General features: G+C 40.7%; 1 protein-coding gene across 13 annotated transcripts in view; it reads left to right on the top strand.

Annotated features, from left to right (window-relative positions):
* The first annotated feature begins 10,081 nt into the window (after window positions 1-10,081).
* OTOF (otoferlin) overlaps window positions 10,082-22,839 on the top strand; it is a 2,911,272-nt gene continuing 2,898,514 nt past the window's right edge. For 12 of the 13 annotated variants that reach the window (XM_044062838.1, XM_044062837.1, XM_044062844.1 and 9 more), the window contains exon 1: window positions 10,082-10,321. In XM_044062838.1, coding sequence (XP_043918773.1) covers window positions 10,243-10,321 — 79 coding nt within the window. In that variant the 5' untranslated portion in view covers window positions 10,082-10,242. The remainder of the gene's footprint in view (window positions 10,322-22,839) is intronic. The other variant, XM_044062842.1, reaches the window with a different exon arrangement.

Below are 22,839 nucleotides of genomic sequence, written 5' to 3' on the forward strand. Positions count from 1 at the left end.
GCTGATGCAAAACATGTTATTGTAGAAACTTTCTAACACTAATATGTTGAGAGATATTTGGTTGCGGTGGGTTGTACACTTTATTCTGACAGTAGTGAGCTGTGTGTCAGTTATGCATATATTAATTTATCTGATTGCAAACAAACATCTGAGCTCTACAGTCACAGTCATTAAATTGTCTGTAATACATGGTTGCATCTCTGTATTTGTGTTTGTAGGTGTGTGTGTGTTGGAGGAATTTTAAATTACTCTGGCAAATTATTGTTTAATCTTATTGCATGCTGATGTCTGAGGTGTGTATAGTCTATAACACTGGCATTAATTTCTTGGTACAGGGGTTACAAGTGAAAGAAAATGATTGATGTTGCTATTTGTTCAAGTTAAGCAATCATTATTCTTGGTTTGTAGAGACAGTGTGCATTTTTGTGAAGCGAGATGGAATACTTTACTGGGTCTGTTTATAACATGATCAGATATGTGAGGTGTGCTGACATTAAAGGGGCTACAACTGAAGAGTGTGTGGGTTGTCTATGATGGAGATTATTGCATAAGGAGGGTGGAGGGGCAGTAGTACATCTAAAAGTAACAGGTTGGCTATAATTTTTTGTTTCACTTTCCCCTCACAGTCAGACAAAAAGTATTGTACTTGATACATGTCTGTCTGTGGTAGTATAGGCAGGATGTTCATATTACATCGAATAGTGTTGTCTCTAACACTGCTAGATTCTCTGGTTGAGGTTTTTGGTTGTGATGCATTTGGTGTGAAATCTGCATGTACTCCCTGTGAGTTTTATCCATGTGGTTTCTTCTCTCAGACCCTCAGCTGTATAATACATGTCTCTGTCCATCACCCACCTCTGTAAACAGCACAAATAAAAAATGAGGGTTATGCTACTCAACACCAGGAGTTTAAATCGCAAAAATGCGCTTGAAGCACTCCTCAGTATGGAGAATGTTGACATCTATGCAGTAACTGAAACCTGGTTCAAGGCTCCACAGAGCACCCCAGCACTACCGGGCTACAACTCATACCACACATTTTGGCCACAGAACATGGACCAAAACACAAAAGGAGGGGGTGTATCCATATTCATCAAGGATACCTACACCTCCAGGTTAGTGGTGCAGCATGATACCTCTGAGATCATCCATGTGCAACTACCATCGGGCAAATTTGCAATGCAAATTATGGCCTCCTACAGATCACCCCCCATGACCCAGGACCACCACTCTGCCTTTCTGGAGACACTGAAAAACATGAATGTCCTACCGAACATCCTGATATTGGGCGATTTAAATAACTTACCATTAACTGGGAAAGCTACTCAAGTACAAACTCCAAGGTCCAGCGCTTCCTGAAATTTATCAACTCAAATTCCCTGGATCAGTTGGTAAACTCCTCTACCAGAGATGAAAACATATTGGACCTGGTCATCACCAACATGGGCGATAGGTGTTCCGCACCAGAGGTCAACCCATCACTGGTTAGATCAGATCATAAACTAATCACTCTAGATATCCACACCACACCACCACCCCCAACCAAGGAAACCACAGTGAAAAACTTTTCTATAGCAAACTTCACCTTACTTAAGACAGAGGTGGTAAGTTTCACAGCCCCCATGCTAAAGGATAACAGTGTCCAAGTGGCTGGAACCTTTACAAATGCACTCTATGAGCACCTACAAGGATGCATGGATCGTGCCATCCATAGAAAAACCAAGACTCACTCCCCAAAGAGAAGGAAACCAGTCTGGTGGACCCCTGCCATCAACAGGCTATACAATAGAAGGAGGAAACTAGTTCAGAAAAAAAAGCAAATCCCAAGAAGGAAAGACATCCCTGATCAGTATCAGTAAGATACTAAGGTCCCTCATAAAATCATCCAAGGCTAACTTCGAAAAAAAAATAGCCAAGGATTCAAAAGATAACCACAAAGCCTTCTTTAGCTATGTCAAGAATCTAAGTGGCAACTCGCAGATATGCTCTGAGCTAGTGCAAAATAGCACAAAATATACTGAAACTACTGATATTGCCAACATCCTGGCAGATAGATTCTGTGCAAACTTCAGCCCCCTCTCACCCCCAAAAGGGCCCACAACAATACCGGAAAAGTGTAGTGTCCAGGAAATCACAAACACACAGGTGAAAACAGCCCTTTCAAAAGCCAAAAGCACAATGTCAATGGGGACAGATGGTGTCCCAGGCTGTGCCTTGCACGAACTACAGAACAAACTAACCCCCCACCTAAACACACTGTTCAACCTCAACCTCAGCTTCTCCACAGGCTACGTGCCCATAGAATGGTGCACAGCAATGGTTATTCTGCTCCACAAAGGAGGGGCCACAACTGACCCTGGTAACTATCACCCCATAAGCCTGACTAGCCTGGTCTGCAAGGCTATGGAGCGCATCATCATGGAACTCATTAACAAAGACATTGGGAACCTCCAAACACTTGACCTGACCCAGTTCGGCTTTGTTAAGGGCAGAGCATGCCTATTAAACCTGGTTGCCTTCTTCGAGACAGTCACCAAGGCCATAGATGAGGGGAAGATGGTTCACACAGCCTACCTTGACCTCGCCAAGGCTTTTGACACCATTCCTCACTTGGGAATTATAGAAAAACTCACCAGCCTGAACATAACCCCCTACATCATGAGATGGGTTGCCAATTGGCTTACAGACAGAACTCACACGGTAAGAATAGCAGGCTCCAGGTCTGACTCTAAACCAGTCACAATTGGTGTCCCACAAGGCTCGGTCCTGGGACCTCTACTGTTCGGCATATACTTTTCAGAAGTACAGGCAAACATAGGAGGACTATGGCTAACCAAGTCCGCTGATGACTGCAAACTGGGAGCCATAATTAACTCTCTGGCTGACACAGACATTCTCCAAAAGGGCCTTATTGAGATGGACACCTGGTGTCAAAGTCATGGTCTCAAGCTAAATGTCAAAAAATGCATAGTCATCCCGTTTTGGAAAAACAAAACACCCCCTTAATACAGAAGAGGTAATAAGAGATCTGGGGACCCAGGTAGATAGTAATCGCTCCTTTGACAATCATATTGCCAAAGTAGTTATGAAATCCTTCTATGTAGCCCCTCTAATTACTAAAGGGTTTGCATCTAGAAATAAAGAGGTTATGGTGCCCCTCTACTCGTCACTCATCAGACCCATCATAGAGTACAATGCCCCATTTGGGATGTACCTCACAAAACACTTCCAACAGCTGGAAAGACCACAAAAGTACCTCACCAAGAGGATTACTGGCCTCAAACATATGTCCTATGCAGCCCGACTGGAAAACTCCGGCTGTACTCAGTGGCATATTGCTTACTCAGAGGTGATCTCTACCTCACTTACAAAGCCATGTCCAACTCAGAATTGATGGACATGTTCCACCTAAAGAAATCCAAGTCACTGCGAGCCACTTGCTCTAGTGAGCTAAACCTCACCACAACAATATGTAGAACATGCTGGAGGGATAGATTCCTGTCACAGAGACTCCCCATGCTTTGGAACAAAATTCCTAACTACATTAGGCAGAGCACCTCACTAACACTCTTCAAGAGAAACCTTGACGAGTGGATGGGTAACAGAAAATACACCCCTAGGATCACTTCATTGGCTATTCTTGACAGAGGCTCAGTTAATTATTCAATGGGATGGCGAAAGCTGGCACACTCTGGCTAGGCTTATAAATGCCCTTGGGCAGATAGCCTAGTACCTACCTATGAACCTATGAACCTATGTGCCTTTACTTTCATTCCAGTCTAACACCATATAGCTACATAGAAGATAATAATAGTAATAATAATGTTGTTGTTTTTATTGAAAGAAAAAAAATGAAACTGAATTTATTTACGTATTCATGCCTTTTGTTAGGTCATAATTAAAGTAAAAAGTCATAAAAAGTTGTAAGAAGCACCTCAGAGCATCTAGAACCCTGTGACTTTGTCCCCTAGATGCAGGCTTAATTCAGCTACTTCCTCCAAACTTTTTAGACTGGAGTCTTGGCCAGTCAGACTGTGCTAAAAGCATGGGAAGAAAACTAAACTGTACGACAAATTGTGAAAAACAAGACAGAAGTAATCTCTCTGGATAGTTTGAGACCTAGATGAAATAAAATGGGGTAGAGACATAGTGGAGATGCAGACAGGTTAGTGTACAACAGGGAGACTCCATGGAACCTTTGTCTAGGTCTCCATTTCACCTAAGGCTGATCTTGTTGGTTACAGTCAGATATCTGAGGGGTATATATATTCAGAAAAAATGGCTATAATGGGTGGGTATATATTGAGGCAGTCCATGGATGTAAGTGAATGAACCCATCTTTATTTGATCACAGACAGCGGTCATTGACCTGTGTAATAGAGCCCTACCCCATTCAGGTTAGCCCCAACCATTTAGTGGCTTCTTGCACTGCTCCTTTCTTTGAAGTCACCAGTCACCACTAGTTCCAAGCATTTGAAGACTACTGTCTCAAAGTCAGGAAAATGAACATCTCATAACTCAGAAAGGCTTCCCCTCATGCTCAACCTCAAATATGAGTTCTGGAAAGCAGCTGCTAAGGCTTACCCATGTTATTTGAGACTGAACAATGTAAGTGCAGCAGCCATGTTGAGGGAATGGGAGGGGGTAGAAGTACAGATTAGGGCTATGGTCAGGAAGGGAATTTTAAGTTACCACCCTCATAGTGCCTTTTTAGGCAATGACAAAACAACAGATTTTCCAATGTAGCAAAATCTAACCAAAACAAACTCAGGGTCATGCTGCTTAATGCTAGAAGTTTAACACGAAACTACACTACTTGGAAACACCTTGGAGGATGCTGAAGTCTGTACAGTTATCAAGACTTGGTTCAAGGCCACTGAGAGTATCCCAGCCATGCAAGGCTTACAATGCCTTCTACATGTTCAGACCTCACAATGAGTATGAAGGAACCAAAGATGGAGGTGCATCCATCTTCATTAAAATCAATTACACTTTGAGACTGGTCAAACAGCATGACTCTTGAACTACTCCATGTCCAATTAACTATTGGGAAGGTACCATACCACATCATTGCTAGTTATAGATTCCCCACCATAAACCAGGATAAGCACACCGCCTACCTCGATTTACTAGAATCACTCACCATACAGCCCAACACCTTAGTCATGGGAGATTTCAACTATCCTTCCATAGACTGGGGGACATACACGAGCAAAAACACACTCACCCAGAGGTTCTTGGACTTTGTTAACACAAATGCTCTTGAACAGATAGTCTGCACTCCCACTAGGGGCTCTAATGTTCTGGACATAGTACTCGCCAATGTGGTGGATCACTGCACTTCCCTATGTGTGATGCCCTCTCTGGTTAGGTCAGATGACAAATCAGTCTTGTTTGAAGTAACTACTGGAAATGACACCCTCACAAGAGAAAAAGTATAAAAAACTTTACAAAAGCTAACTACAGCATACTAAGTGATGGTATAAAAAGCTTCATACCACCTGCAATAACAGACATCAGTGATCACTACACAGAAGTGTATGCAAATGTCCTGTACAAACACTTAAGCAACTGCATAAATTCTGTTGTACCTGACTGGATGAAAGCCAGGTTTTCCAGTAAAAACAAGCCATCATGGTGGACTTTAAGTATAAACAGATCATATAACAAGAGGAAGAAACTGGTGTCCAAAAGCAAGAGGGATATCACTCAAGAGAGGAAGAGTTCTCTCCTAAGCCTAAACAAGAAAATTAGAAAATCTTGTAGAATCTTCTTAAGCAAATTATGAAACTAAAATCATAGACCCCACCCAAGGATAATCATAAAGCATTCTTTAACTATGTTCGAAGTCTATAAGGGAATGCCCAGCTATATGCTGAAATGATTGTAGATGGGATCACTCATACTACACATGAAGATATTGCAAACCTGCTAGCTGACAGATTCAGTGCAAAACCCCCTATCCCCACCTAACATATCCCAAAGCATACCTAACACCAACCCTCTGCCTAGTATCTCTAGAGAATAGGACATCTCTGCACTCGCCAAAGTCCAAAACATGGCCTCAGTGGGACCAGATAATATTCCAGGTTGTTTACTAAACAATCTAAAACAAGGCCTAGTGGACCCACTTCATATTCTCTTTAATCATAGCTTGAGAACTGGCTATGTTACTGCAGAATGGAGAACAGCAACAGTAATTCCCCTAGACAAAGGGGGGGGACCATCAACTGACCATGTGAACTACAGACTCATAACCTAACCAGCCTCATCTGCAAGACCATGGAAAGAATTATGATGGACCTTATCAACAAGGACATAGATGACCTCCAAACACTGAACCCAAGCCAGTTTGACTTTGTTAAGGGTAGATCATGCTTACTAAACCTGGTAGACTTCTTTGAGAATGTCACCAAGGCCAAGGAGAAAGATAAGACAGTACACGCTGTCTATCGCAGCCTTGCCAAGGCTTTTGACACACTCACCCACTCTAGTATCATTGAGAAACATTCCCAGTTGGAGATTAACCCTTACGTTACTAGATGGGTAGCCGATTGGCTCACTGATAGAATAAACTCTGTCAGAATTGGTGACTCCACCTCCACCAGTAGACCCATCACCAGTGGACTACTACAGGGGTCTGTGCTTGGCCCTTTATTGTTTGGCATCTATTTCTCAGAAGTCCAGGCCAAAGTAGGCAGCCTCTGGCTTATCATGTTCACTGCTGATTGCAAATTGGGAGCAATCATTGAGCCCCCAATGATGTCAACATATTACAAGAATGGCTAAAACAAATGAATGATTGATGCTAAAGTCATGGTCTAAAACTAAATGCAAAAAATGCATTATTATTATTAAGTTTGGCAAAATGGAATTCCCTGCAAATTGCAATATTGATAGCACCCCCCTGAGTTCCAACCCAGTGGTGTGAGACTTCAGAACACAGGTTGTTAGCAATCTGAACTTCGACCATCAAGTTTCCACAGTGGTAAGGAAAGCCATCTATGTAGTGCACCTCATAAGCAATGTTACAGCATCCAGGTCAATAGATGTTATAACTCCACTGTACTCATCAGACCACTGAGTATAAGGCACCCTTTTTCATGTATCTCACCAGACACTTGCAACAGCTGGGGAGACCTCACTAAGAAAATATAGGGACTCCAAGCCATGATCTACATGTATAGGCTGAAAGCCCTGTCACTTTACTCTGTATCCTATGGGTTGCTGAGAGGCGATTTGTGCCTGGCCTACAGGGCAATGTCCAACCTTGTCCTAATGGAAATGCTGCACATCTACAAGTCAAATGGCATAAGAGTCACTCACTCTAGGGATTTCAACCTAGCCTGTGTCATTAACAAAACAAGATGGAGAGACAAATATATCTCCCAGAGACTGTGGCTTCACTGGAATAGACGTCCTATTCACATAAAACAGAGCTCCTCACTGAGCCTATTCAAATGCAACCTAGATAATTGGATGGGAGACCATAGATTTCCCCCTGGGGTGGCACCCATATCTTTCATGGACAGGGGTAGCAGTTGTTGATTATAGACCTGCTCACAAATGGGGATACTTGGGATTAACATGGCTAGGGTTGTAAGGGCTTTAGGGCCACTAGCCTACTTACCTTCTATGAACCTATGAACATATGGATATATATAAGTGTGTGTGTGTGTCTGTCTGTCTGTAGTGGAAGAGTTTGTATACACACACACACACACACACACACACACACACACACACACAGTGATCTTTGCGTGGATGTCTCTGTGTGCATGTGTGTCCATGGTTATTCACCTATATGGAGTTAGATGCTGAAGGACATGGATCAACATCTGGGATAAACAGAGCAACAGAGAATAAATAGTATGTCTACAAAGAGCGACACACAGACAAAGAGACAAACAAGATAAAAAAAGTCAGTGCACCTTGTCAGTGAAACACACTATACACAAACTGAAAATATGAAAAGCTAAAAACATGGGTGGATTTCTCAAATATATTTTTTTCTCAAATAATATTTTTGCATATAGAAAACACAGATTCCTCCTTCATCCGTAAGAATGTTGCAGAACCAGTGGTGTAATGGTTATTTTTCAGCATAGCTACCAAACTAACCAGGCTTGAGTAACTATATTGCTGACACTGAGTCAGGCTTCCAAACCGCGTAGCAAATTATAAAGCAAATAAAAAATTATCATGATTACCAGTTTCACTGTGTAGGACTTTAAAACTTAAACAAAAACATGCATACCGCCCAATGGGTTTGCTCTGCTGTTATACCTCTCTTTGTGATCTGTACATCAATGCCTTTTAAAATGTTATTCAGAAATACGCCAAACCAGTTAATATATCTTTATGCACACAGTCAGAAAGTGCTCCCCCTGTTATTTTATTAACTATTTAAGAACAAGTTAATGACTTTTTGTTTATATAATGGCTTGCAAAAAATAAACATACAAGCAAACAAGCACATGATGCCAACATAAGTGAACAAAGAAATGTATTTGTTTATTAAGAAATGTAAATAGTACCATAAATAAATAAATAATTGATAAAATTTAAGGTTTATAATTTTATTAAAAGTTTGACTTGGTATAACCACATTTCCATTAGCCATTCTTTACCCTTTCAAATTATTTTCAAAGGGGAAAATTAAATTAAAGTCCAACATTTGAATAAATAAAGGAAAATGTATGTGTAAAGCTTTACTAGCTCTCTCCAAGTAAGGTGTAATAGAACTGTGTGCTACCTTAATGTAGTCATTTAATGTAGACAGTGATAACGCAGTAAAGAACAAATAGATGACATTGTAAGATCTGCTTGTTAATTATTTTAAATGGAGGAAAGAAGAGGAAAACTGTGGAAGCAATTAGATAGCAAAGCATGAAAATGAAAATCATTACCATAGTTCAACTGCGTGCAGACAACGTTTAATGGTGTATATGAGGTATACAATCTAAAATAACTTAATGATAGTACACTGGGAATTCACGCACACAGGCACACACACACGCACACCACAACCTTTATGACTGTACGATCCCTTATTTAAATAACCTAAACTGTAAGTACAGACATGCATACCATGCATACGGACCCTGAATGCAGTGAAAGCACAGATATGACAGCTAAGGCTGAGGAATTTGATGATTTTCCAGATGGCATGGCATCAGCCTGCAGCTGCTCTGAGATGGATAACAATGCACAGTAATAGGTGTTCTCACATCACACTCCAGCAGTTCGGAGAAAACTCTTAAGACATGTTCTACGCACATATTCTCTCCTAGAAAATCAGTATATTTAAAGTCAGTCCCCTGTTTTACCAGTATAATTAGGCTCTTAGACTCCGTTGCCAGAATTATATACGGAAAAATAAGTAACCTGCATACTGAATACTGAGATAGTTATCGTTGTCTACACAAACACAGATAATGTGCGTTAATGTTCTTAAATAGCGTCGCAAGCTTATCATTTAGTCATTTTAAATGATCTTCCTGGTTAGTTTTAAATAAAGACTAGACATCTCACTGACCAGCACAGTTTTATTATGTTGATATAGATTATAAACAGATGAAAATCGATGCTGTATGAGAGCTAATGTGTTGCAATTGTGTGTGTGTGTGTAAGACTATCGACATCTAACTGACCAGCACATTTTTATTATGTTGATATAGATTGTAAACAGATGAAAATCGATGCTGTATGAGGAAATGTGCTGCAAGTGTGTGTGTGTCGGGGTGGTGGTGAGAATAATAGAACAATGTATGCAAATACCTGTAACGGATGTGTTAACAAAGTGAGTTACTTTAACATAGTCATAATTCCTTGTTATGGACCACTGACCCCCATTTCTTGTCAATCTGAAACCATCGTCTCTAGGGCGTTTGCATCCTTTAGTTGGACTCGAGCCCAGGCACTCCAAACTGAGCTCCCCAGGAAGGCAGCCCAGAGCACGCCGCAATTGTTGCTGCTTCTGTTCAGCTCAGAATAGAGTGTTTAATAATTCACGCCACCTCCATCACTAGCAGAAGGGAGGAAAAGCGCTTGGTGCCGGCCGGGTACCGAAAGGGAGGGGAGTTTCAGTGGGAAGGATCCAGGAGTAGCGCCTTAGCAGTGCAGCAGTACAGCAGTGGCACAGGGCACTGCTCAAGTCACTGGTACAAGGGCAGGTGTTTGGCCCCTTCCTCTTCCTCGCTGACCTCTGTCCCCGCGTCTGCGGCCCTGCACGCACTCGGGATGGCTTTAATAGTTCACCTGAAGACGGTCACTGATCTGCGCGGAAAGGGGGATCGCATCGCCAAAGTAGCATTCAGAGGTACTGTGTCAACCCATTACCCTTCCTTGTCATTTCTCTTTGTGTGTGGATAAAAACAAAGTTACAAGGTATGGTTGCGGGCTTGTGTGTATGCTGAAAACGTTAAATTCCAAGCGTTTACTGTTGGTATTGTAACAACAAAATAGCTGTGTTTTTTTTTCTCTTGTGAGCCTGGCACTGAACTTTCAAATATCAGGTCTGTCTAGGACTTCCCAGGCAAACTGCAGCAATGATACTATGTACTGGGCTTTACTGTTCTCTCCGGTACTGGTGGCAGTGATGAAGTTTAGTGATACCATAACTTGCAAATGAAGTTCCTTGCTTAATGTCTACCTCAGCTCTTAAATTATTTTTGCTGGAGCAAGGGTCCTTGCATGTTTCTGCGCTCATGCTGGTGCTTTAGCAGAGGTAAAAGACGATGGCACTTTTAGCAACCACTAACTATGTGTGCTAAATATATCTGCAATGATTTTCATGCCCAGCAATTACCGTATGTGTGTGTGTGTGTTTGCAGGGTTATTTCGTTTGAAATAAGTAGGGCACTTAAATGCTACACTCAGCAGCACCACAACAAACCAAATGGTAGCGTTGTGCAGGCACCAGCCGTAGTCAAAGGAATTAACTTCTAACGGTGACTATCATAAACCTAATAAAATTAAAATGCACCTGGCATGCATTCATTATGCCCAAACAATTGTCTGGTATTAATATATACCGGACACACAACGTTTGACCAACAAAAATGTCATAGTGAAGTTAAATATGGACAAAAATAGGCAGAAAGTTATACTGCAGACCTATTGTGCAAGCTACAGCATTGCAAGCTATTCAAAAGAACACAACACAGAGATCTTTTGCCAAACGCCAGTTTAGAAATGGAACATTAATTAACTACTTCTGTAAGACCAGATATTTGAAAATAATTGTTGGAATCGTGAACTGATGTTTTAATATCAGTCCCCTCAATGAGTAGAAGAGTGCGTGGGAGTGAAGATGGACACATAACTCCGGAAATGGAGCAAGAAATCGGCTGTAGAAGTGGGCAGCAAGAAAACAACTGACTTCCTTAAGGAAACGTGTAGATTAGTCATGTTTGCCAGAAGTATGGGGTGGACATAGAAGAGTCAGGATATGCATTTCCAGACAGGAAAACAAATGTTAAGTGTACATGATGAAGGCAAAATATGGAAGTTCACCTACCTGCGCTGACAAAGGGAGTTTTCAAAAATCATCTAAATGTATTTTGTTTCTACTTTTTGTCTTTACTGTCTATACAGCCAGAGCCATTTACTCTATAAATAATCAAAAGTCATAGTTTATACTAGAAACGGGTGTCTGAGCACACCTCTGAGCTTACCCACTCTCAGAGTCAGCACATGTGTTAGGTGTTCAGAGAAACTCAAATGTATACATCTGCCTAGAACAATATTTAACTCTAAAACACAATATGCCTTTAAAAAATCCAGTCATCTGACTTCCATAGCACTTCTGAACAATTTGTCTTTTTGACATATTACATACCTGCACAAAACACGTTATTTACCATATGGGACAGGGCAATGCCTTTAAATATTATATCCCTGTAAACAGACAGTAATAGTCAATCCCCTTTTTTTACTTAATCATTAATACTTCATTTTTTTCCACTATGAAACATGGTTAATTTTGATACTATACAGTTTCTGCTAAACAATTTACAGTGCCAGATCCAGTAAAAAATATTAGATTTGTGTTTGTTCTTAGAGATTTATGGTAAATCCCCTTAAGTATTCCAAACCTCTCTGACTGCTAGCACCTATTTAACACTGAGTGAGAAGGTTTATGGCCTTTGGCATCGTGCTGAGTCAGCTTGTACTGTATTCTTTGACTGCTGGAGCTTAGATTTCTCAACTTCTTCCAGTTTTCTCAGGGCTTATTTGCATGTTCACATTGAGTAGAATATTTATACTTGTGCGATTTTACTTTTTCTTTCAAATTACATATGAATTCTGTAGTCCAGACTGCTTCCAGGAGTTGCAAAGTCTTCATTGTTTAAAATATTACTTAACCAACTTGCAGCAAGGGAAAATGTGAGATGTAGCTTTTTCTTTCCCAACTGCTATGACAATGAAGGGTCATTCGTCAGGCATCGAATTTTTGTAATATTGCCTAGTGCCTACCTATGAACCTATAATAAACTACCTATCTATATCAAACAAAACTCTTCATTAACACTCTTCAAGAAAAATCTTGATGATTGGATGGGAAATAGGAAATTCACCCTGGGGATCACCTCTGTTGCTCTGCTCGACAGTGGCACAGGAAAATAATTTTCTTGGGTGGCAAAAGCCAGGGTACCTTTTTGGCTGGGCTTGTATAGGCCCCAGGGCCGATAGCCTAGTACCTACCTATTGTAAATGACACAATCAAGTTTAATAGAAATACAGTGTATCAGGACCCAGCTGACTTCATATTTCTTCCATGACAACTAAACTACTTGGGACACAACACAATTCAAGCAGTTGTTCATTTCTCTTTAGGTTGGTTATAAGCTTCCAAACTTTACTTCACCACTAATCATTCTAAATGCATGCTATTCACCCTCCACTATGTCACTGGCAATTGAAACAGTACAAAATGTTGCATCCTCAGATATTAGGTTTGCAGCAGTATACAAAGTAAAACATTTGGAGGATATAAAAGTAGACTATCATACTCAAAGACACACAACATCAGCAAATTGCTGGGTACTGTGTCAAGATCGAAAACCTATATGACACGTAATGCAAGACATTAACTGCTGCTCAAACTAGTATACACACAGTTGGTAATTGCTGATACAAACCTCTGATTGTAAAATTGCCAGATCTGCAGCCAGCCTGCTGTTCTGTGTCCATTACTGCTTGGTTTTCATTATAATAAGAGTGCCCTCACTTAACTCCATAGTAGTACATTTACTGCTAGGAATTACACATTAATTGATTTGCAAAAAGTCATGTCTTGCTCTATCATTTATTGTAAAAATAAAACAAACCTATAGGTCACTGTACTCAACTAATGCTTTCTCCATCTGAAGGTTTGAAAATCAAAGAAACATTTTGGTAAAACAGAATAGTCATACTATGTATCAGCAGTGTGTAGTTCTCTTCCCTCAGCTATAAACAATGAAACACATATTATGTTTGCCTCTCTCTCAGAGCAGGCAACAAATGCATGGTGACTCAATAGTAAGAGCTCTGTCTCACAGCTCCAGGATCCAGGAGTAAACCCTGACCTCTGGCATCTGCCTGTGCACATTGTGCTTCTACTTCTCCTGTGTTCATCTGAGTTTTCACGCAACAATATGATTGTTGACTGGCTCCTATAAGCTACTCATATATACAGCATGTATCATTGCCATTGTGGCTGGAGTTATAGCTAAAAAGGGGTCCAAAACTCTGACCCAGCAAACATGAATCAGCTAAATCAAATAAATACAAACACATTTATTTTGATAAACACTTTCTATTCTAATATTCTCTGTATGACGTAAGACCCATGCCCTATTCAAATCTTCCTTCATTAGCATCCTTTTCTTTTACCACCTACTATCAAACTATATTTGCTTATCAAACAGCAGTGTCTCATTTGAAACTTAACTTTTAACAGTACTTCAGTAACACAATAAGCAGCCTCATAGAAAATTAACTAGTTTATAATAAAAGGGTATTGTGGGGGGTTTTACCCCATCACCATTTACATCTTACTAATTCTATAGCCCTGCATGCTGGAAGAGTGCATACACAAAGCACCTGACAAACTGGTGTCTGTAAACTACATTAAATGACAAAAGTTTCAGATAAAAAAATCAAATTACTATCACCACAAGTTCTACTAAAACATATTTTACCAATCTGATATATTTGTTCTTTCATACCGTTTTTTTAAGAGCTATTTCTTGACTGTAGAATGTTTGAGCTCCACATTTGTATCTACTGTAGCAGAATATGCATTCTGTTTGGACCCTTAATGAATCACGGATGTAAAAATCACATCATGATTTAATGCAGCAATCTCAAATCATTGCACTTTTGCAAATCAAACTACAATTAAAACTCATAAACTAAGCATTTTTGTGGGGCCAATCCTCCTACACCGCTACACCTTAACATCTCTAAATACACTACGTCAGAGGTAACACAGCAGTGGGGATAGGCAGAAACACCGTTATTCCCATTATTACAAATACTTGTTATACCACAGAACTATACTGCACTATTGACAGGAAACAAACCACTGATATTATTCTTCCAATTAATTTAGCACTGACAAAATGTGCTAACTAAATGGATACATTCTGTCTTTGATTTATAGCAGACCTTGTTTCTCCAGGCATTCTTTACAAACACACCATCCTAGTCAGATCTCCCAGCAAAAAATAAATAAATAAAAACATAAATAAGTAAACAAATAAATAAATAAATAAATAAAACAAATATGATAAATAAAATTTATAGTACTGTATTTTTCAGATCTATATAATGAACTTTAATGGCTATCTTGCCATACAGCATTTCATGAGGTGATTATACATAGTGAAACAATATCAATGTGTAATTAATGTCAGTGTACTTTAATGTGTGTGTGTGTGTGTGTGTGTGTGTGTGTGTGTGTGTGTGTGTATGTGTGTGTGTGTGTGTGTGTGTGTGTGTGTGTGTGTGTGTGTGTGTGTGTGTGTGCGCGCGTGTCTATATACAATGTATAAACCCATTGCACAGCATGAATATGGGCTTGCATGTCATGCAGAAGACATCCTATGTATAATATCTGTTCTTTAAGGACATGCATAAAATTTCTGTTTGTCACATTTCTTCATGATGTTGGATGGGAAGTTGCTGATCTCCATCTATAATCCCTGTAACACCTAAAATTGAAGCCATCCTTTCAGTTAGCAAAGGCTGCAGTCAGAACTCAGGGTTTCCTAACAAAAGTGCTAGCTGGCACTATCTCACTGAAGGCATGCAAAATGCAGTAGGGTGACTCAGTGTGCATACAGGTTGCCAAGGAAACCCAGGGCATGCTCATGACTCTGAGCTGCTGGTTGTAACAGCAAATTCTCTGTAGTGTTTGCTTATAAGGAAAAAAAAATGATCCTCTCTTTTATGTATATAATGTGGCATGTAGAATAGTATATGACTTTTCATGCATAGTAAAGATATAAACAAGGAGCTCTCAAAATATCCAATATTAAAAAACACTATAGAATTTAAATAGTTACCGCAACACCTTGTACATTTCTAATGATTGTTTGTAATCATGGTAAATATCAGGCTAGTATCTATCATTACAATTGATCAAATGGTCATTCACTGCATGTGCATCTTCAGAACAAACTGTTACATATTTTAGTTGTATGGCCACCAGAAAAATAATGCATTTTCTATGAGAAAATAGATTAATCTTGTTTTTAGAATCCAACTCATACATTTGTTATATTATATTTGGACCGATGCTGTACATAAAAGTGTAATGCTGCTAGTTCAGATGTAACATAACATTTTAATGATATTTATGAGAAAAGCAGAAATAAATTATCCTGCTATATTAAACTCTGTTTTGATGATTTTTCCAGTACCCCAGTTATTACTGGACAATGTTTCCGTTTTTATGCTATTGTTTTGCATTTGATTATGTTTGCATGTTTTAAGCAACTCATTTTAAATCAGTACATCTGCAAATCCTAGAGTGTGAATTACCCTTTCATATTTAATATAAACATATATAAAATGATATTATGGGTTTATGACAAATGATCAAAATGCAAAAGCATTGAAACCAACCAACTGATCAATACTTGAATTTTCAAAAAAAAAAAAAAAACAATTTACTGAAAACAAAAACAGCAACAACAAGAAAGACCACAAAAAAGGCAACAATTTTATGTTGTAATTACTGAACCAAAACAATAGCATAGCATTCCTATGTAGTTTGTTTGAATAGTGGCAGTGTTACAGAAAGATGCACTACACGAAACACTCATACGCACACCATATATAAAACAAAATACCCACAACACTAAACCTATCCCTTTGCCTAGCCCTAACTTTAACCCTAACCTGCAAACCATTACACACACACACATACACACACACATACACACACACACACACACACACACACACACACACACACACACACACACACACACACACTCTCTCTCCTGCTTTTGGTATTAACATCCCAAACAATAACTAATCAGATGAAAACCTTCTACTTAAACACATGTCACAAATAACAGCACACAAAATACAAAATGCAATTTATCTCCTTTCCAAGTTTTTTTTTCAACCCTTAACAACAAACATTGACACAAACACTCCCACTTCCTAATGCCAAAACGTTTTGTACATCCAAAAGTTTTGGCATTAAACTCCAACACAGCCACTCATCTTCCACAGTCAAACTTTCGACTTTCTGTATCCACAACACTGAAACACAACTCCACTCCAAAAAAAATATTCAGTTAAATTGCTTTGCAGATAAAAGAGCGGATCCAAAAATAGTTTTTACAACCTTTAATGTGAGCGCTTTCATCAGAGACAGTGCTCTGACTTCTTCAGACAAAGAAAAGACAACCACAGCAAACTTTAAATACTAAACCAATTAATTAATTAACTCATTTTGTAATCTATTTAAAGTTGCAGTCCTCTATTATTACATAAATACATAAAATCAATTTCTTATTTAAACATTGTTAAACCATTATTAAAACCTTGTGTAAAAAATAAATATGTGTGTTAAAAAAAAAAAAAAAAAAAAAAATATATATATATATATATATATATATATATATATATATATATATATATATATATATATATCAAAGGAAAAAAACTTCAAAGACCAATACACGTAAGGTTCAGATAAGGCACATTTAATAACTTGCTGCAAGGAGACAAAAACATGCAAATACAGGATATTGCCTAACAACTAACAGAAAGTATGCTATTCTTATACTGTTCTACAAGGCATTGCCTTCTGTGATTGACGTAATCAAACACAACTTTCAGTATTGTTCTACAGCAGATGTTACTCAGATTTTCTGCTGACATGACTGGATTTATGAAAAACATTTTGAGAAAAACAACCTGGCCTTGGTGGGCTCTAGCCCGTTACAAGCTTCTATTGTGTAGTTCTAATACATGTGTTGCATTTCAAGGTACTTTTCTAGCTCAGACATAAGCAAGTGCTGATTGCAGTTCATATTTTCAAGCAGTCTTTGTTCTGATTATCTATAGCTCCTGCAGCTGTGTATTTTCTCACAGTACAAGCGGAAGTCCTTGTCTAGGTCTCATACATATATTCATTATTTTCCTGACACAAGCAGAAATTATCTGCTTCCCTGTAAATTTCCAAAGCATAAGGAAAGATTATAGCTGCGCATATTTCATGACAATACAAGGTTAGAAAGCTTCTGCAATTCATACAGATTTTATGCAGGGTGAAATAGAATATGTGTTAACCCTTTTCAAGCCTTAAATGCACTAAGCATATTACTAATACATACACTAATACATAGTTTTTCTGACAATATATTAAAGTATATATATATATATATATATATATATATATATATATATATGTATATATAAATAATGATAAATCAATATGGAGACTAAAAACCCATTAGATACACAAAAATGTATAAAAATGTATGAAAACAATATATGTGAAGTTGTTAAATCTCGCCGTTTATTCTCAGTGATGGTTCGGAGCCGATCCTCGGTTCCAACACGGCCGATAGCAAGCTCAAGGTTTGCCAGTAGCTTGAGACCAAGCCCCTTATCCCACAATGCACTGCTGGAATTATCCAAGATCTAGTTTGCCGCAGCAAGAGAGATCTCAGTGATCCAGCTAGCTTGGACCATTTTAGAGAAAAAATTAACAACAAGTCTATAAAAAGTTTTCTTTTTTGTTCAAAATAATATAGTGTGTGTTAGTTTGATTATATTTACTCTCTAGTTAAATACTTAGATAGTATAAATAGTTTAAGAGTTAGGGCCTTGTTGGCTTCTTAGTTGTGTGGGCTTTTAGCCCTTTTTTTCTCTACTTAATCCTTATAATAGTTAGGCTTTTTTCTGTGGGCCTCTTAGCCCTATATTGTATCTTTATTTTGTATATATAATACTGTTGTAGATAGTGCTTGGATTGGGCTAAGTTGCTGTGGATCTAATTTACTGTTTTTCCTTTAAAATGTCAGATGATAAGGAGAAATCCCATCCCAAATCGGGATTCAAAAAATGCCCAGATTGTGGGCAGAAAATGTCTGTCACTGACGGACACATTCAATGTGTCTACTGTCTGGGGGCTAAGCACCTCCAAGACACCTGTAGTATTTGGCACTCCTTCTCTTCAAGAGTCCTCTTGGAGAGAAGGAGAAAACTTATAGACAGGGGATTGCTACAGCAATCTTTTTCGGAAGTTTTGAGTAGCCATGAGGGTGCTAGTACGTCCTCTAAATCCTCAAAATCTAAGTATTCAGATAAAGTCTCAAAAAAGGCTAAGATTTCAGAAGGAGGGTCATTGGTTCCACAGTCATCGGAACTGAGTGTACCTTTGATTTGGAGCCAGCTCTCAGTATTGGAGCCAGTCTCTGAAGTTCCTTCTTCACCTCTGCTCCAGTCAGCACCTTCGGTGCATTCAGCTAAATCTTCAGTCAACCTTTCAGATTTGGACATGGATCGGCTAGTCCAGAAGCTTTTACAGGCACCAGGACTTGCCAAATTGTTGTCGACCCCGACCAGCTCATCGGGTACCAAAGACCATGGAACCGGATTTGTCTACTCCTCCTCTGAGCCGTACTAGACTCTCGAAACCGAAGGAAATTGAACCGATGGTGGTCAAACCCTTGGAGCTGATACCCGCACTGGTGTTATTGGCTCCAGCTACTTGGATGTTCTGGGCCCCAACTGAGGGCTCTAGGAGCCGACGCTCTCCCATCAGGTCCGGGGAGGATAGTCGCACCGACATGTAGGTGCCGACTCTTCCTCTCGGGGATTTAGCTCGGATGAGCTCGGCTCCTATCTTGGGCTTGGAGCCCAGGGTTTTGGTGCAGGAGGATCGGACGGTACTATTGGGTCCGTCCACTCCTTCCCGTCAGAGCCATAGTGCCTTTGATGCTATGAGGAGAGTTTTTTCTCCAAAGACAATGTCAGCATCGGTTCAGCTTTTCCTCTCCCTCAAGCTCCTGTGTCTGCTTCTTCATCTACCGATCCCTCTAAGCGTAGAGACCCCAAGCCTTAAGTACCCCCACAGGGCGTCCCATGCTCTTCTGAGACCTCCCCTGATCCCCCCACTGAGAAGGTGCCCAGGAAGATATTGTGTAAGAGGAGGCACTTAGACTCCCCACAGGAGTCTTTGACATCTGACACGGACTTAGATGAGTCAGAAGGGTCCCCTCGATCCCCCTCTGAGGATTTCTCCTTTGCAGAGATAATAGAGATCCTTAGTCAGAGGGGCAATTGGCAGTTCAAGACCCCTACTGAGGATGAGTCTGTGCTCTTGAAGGCTTTTGGGTCTCAACCTTCCACTTCTTGGGTGTCTCTGCATTACGATGAGCTCATGGAACTGATCTCTCATAAGGCATGGAAGTCACCAGAGGCCATGGAACCTGTCCCTCACAGACCCCATAAATTCATATCTGCCCCAGTGGACAAGCCATTTTTGACAAAAGGAGTGCCTGTTGATGCCATGGTGGCAGCTGCAGCCACCAAAAAGGAAGTATCTGAGACATCCTATTCTATCCATCCCCCTAACAGAGATTCTAAGGTTATGGATAGATATGGGAAGCGCAAGTTTAGTTCAGCGACTTTTTCTCTGCGATCACTGAACTACTTAACCCATTTTACAAGACTACAGAGAGACCTCCTGAAAGAGCTAGGAGATACTCTCCAGGGTTCGGTAGCTGCAGGAGTGGCCGACAAAGTCAACAGCCAGCTAGCTACCCTAAACTCAGTAGTGAACTCGTCCATGCGTCTCATATCCTATGCAACTGATGGTTTGAGTAGAGCTGCTAGTTCGGGCATTGCTTTTCAAAGACAAGCCTGGATGCATCTCTGTTCCTTTGCCGAACCCTTTAAGTCTTCCTTTATTAATACCCCATTCGACGGCTCATCACTGTTTGGGCCCAAAGTAAAGGAAACTTTAACCAGGTGTGAGCAGGAAGGCAAGACCTTATCTGCCGTTGGGGCTCATTTCTCGACTCCTACTCGGCCCTACCCTAAGGGCCCTAGGGGAGGGAAAATGTTGTTCCGAAAAACTCAGGCAGCCTTTCAGGACACACGTGGAGAAACCCCCTCTAGAGGCAGAGGAGCGGGTTATAACGGAAGACACCACCCCCATGGCAGAGGGGGCCCGCAACAACAGGGTGACAGGGGTCAGTTCTCTGGTCAGTCCTATCAGCGCCCCTGAAAGGGGGCCTGACTGTTCGGCTCTGGAGGCAGTCGGGGGTCGCTTGTCTTTGCACCCAGAAGCCTGGCTAAACATAACATCAGATACTTGGGTACAAAGCATCATTTCCAGAGGATATTTCATTCCATTGTTTACCCCTCCTATTCCTATAAAGAAAATCCCAGATGTTCCACCCAATCTCAGGGAACAAGCAATCGTAGAGGTCCACAGATTGCTAGAAAAAAGAGTCATCCAACCAGTCCCAGCAGACCAAGTCGGATTCAGAACTTACTCAAGATTCTTTTTGGTACCAAAGAAAACAGGGGACTGGAGACCTATAGTGGACCTCAACAGACTCAACTAGTTCACAAAGAAAGAGAAGTTCCGAATGGTCACGCTTCAGTCCATTCTTCCCTTCTTATGGATGTGCTCCATAGATCTCAAGGACGCGTACTATCACATAAAGATGAACAGACGCTCTAGAGATCATCTGGCTTCCGGCTGGGAGCCAATCATTACCAGTTTCGAGCCCTGCCCTTTGGTCTCACTACAACCCCCAGAGTGTTCACCAAATCCATGGCAGTGGTCATGGCTCACCTGAGATGTCTAGGATTCCAGGTGTTTCCATACCTAGACGATTGGCTCCTCATCGCTACCACCAGGCATCAACTGACTCAGGCAACACAATACACTCTGACACTCTGCCATCAATTAGGCATTACAGTCAACTTCAAAAAGTCTGCCTTATCGCCATCGCAGCATGCCGTTTTTATAGGAGCAGAGTTAGATACCTCAACTACCACTCAACATCTCCCTATCAAAAGAGTCTCCCTTCTCCGCCAAAACGTCAGCTCACTGGTGTCAAAGAACAAAGCTACAGCAGCGGAGGTATTGAAAGTACTAGGTTTGATGGCGGCAGCAATCCTGGCTATACCACTAGCAAGGATGCATATGCAAATTCTTCAATGGCTCCTCTTCACTCAGTGGTCTTACCAGAAACTATTGATGCACCACAGGATTCTTATCATGGATTCTTGCAGGAGAGACCTTCGGTGGTGGTTGACGTCTCTTCATTCACAATCAGAAGACCCTTTGTCCCCCCCCCCAGTAGCCACTGTGACCATGGCCCCTTCCATGATAGGGTGGGGGCGGTCATTTTCAGGGAAAGACTGCCCAAGGCACATGGACAGATCAAGAATCACATCTGCACATCAATGTTCTAGATGTGAGAGTGGTACTTCTGGATTTCAGGACTCTCTCCCTCTGGGGACAATTGCAATTAAGACCATCAACATGTCAGTAGTCTGGAACTTGAAAAAGCAGGGCGGAACCAAGTCTTACCCCCTTTGTCGAGAAGGCCTCAGGGTCTGGCAATGGGCTGTGTCATCACAGCATTTTCTGTTAGCAACACACATCCTGGGGAAATCCAACATGATAGCGAACAAGCTAAGCAGGGCAATATTACTCCCTCACAAGTGGTCTCTCAAACAACAGGTTGCAAAGTTGATTTTCTGCAAATGGGGCCAGCCTTGCTGATACCTTTTTGCCAGCCACATCAATTCAAAATGCAGAAGCTACTTTGCCCTAATACCACCTCCTGGTCACCCCCCCCCCCAAGAGATGCACTTTTACACAATTGGCCCCTGCGTCTCCTCTATGCATTTCCACCCTTCCCATTAATACCCAGATTTTTACAAAAAGCAAAATCGCTGGAAAGGACTGTTATACTCATTGCCTTCTACTGGCCTCGACAGATTTGGTTTCTGTTTCTCCACCATCACCTGTTGGAAGATCCATGGATCCTGGACCCAGTTCCGGACCTTCTCACTCACCCGTCAGGGGATCTTCATCCTTCTCTGCAGTCTCTGAAACTGACTGCTTGGCTAATCCACTTTCCCTAATTGCCAGGCTTCATTCAATTTCAGAGGATACATGACAGATTCTCGTATCTTCTCACAAGCCATCTACCAGGAAATTATACGGCAGTAAATGGAAAAGGTTCTCAATTTGGGCCAACGCACAGAACATTGACCCTTTCCAAGCTCCGCTATCTTCGATTTTAGAATTCATAACAAAAAATTTTAAGGAAGGGGCAGCAGCTGCTACAGTTC

Source organism: Protopterus annectens, chromosome 2.part1, assembly GCF_019279795.1.
Source record: "Protopterus annectens isolate FY-2018-M chromosome 2.part1, PAN1.0, whole genome shotgun sequence".
NCBI classification, from domain to species: Eukaryota; Metazoa; Chordata; order Ceratodontiformes; family Protopteridae; genus Protopterus; species Protopterus annectens.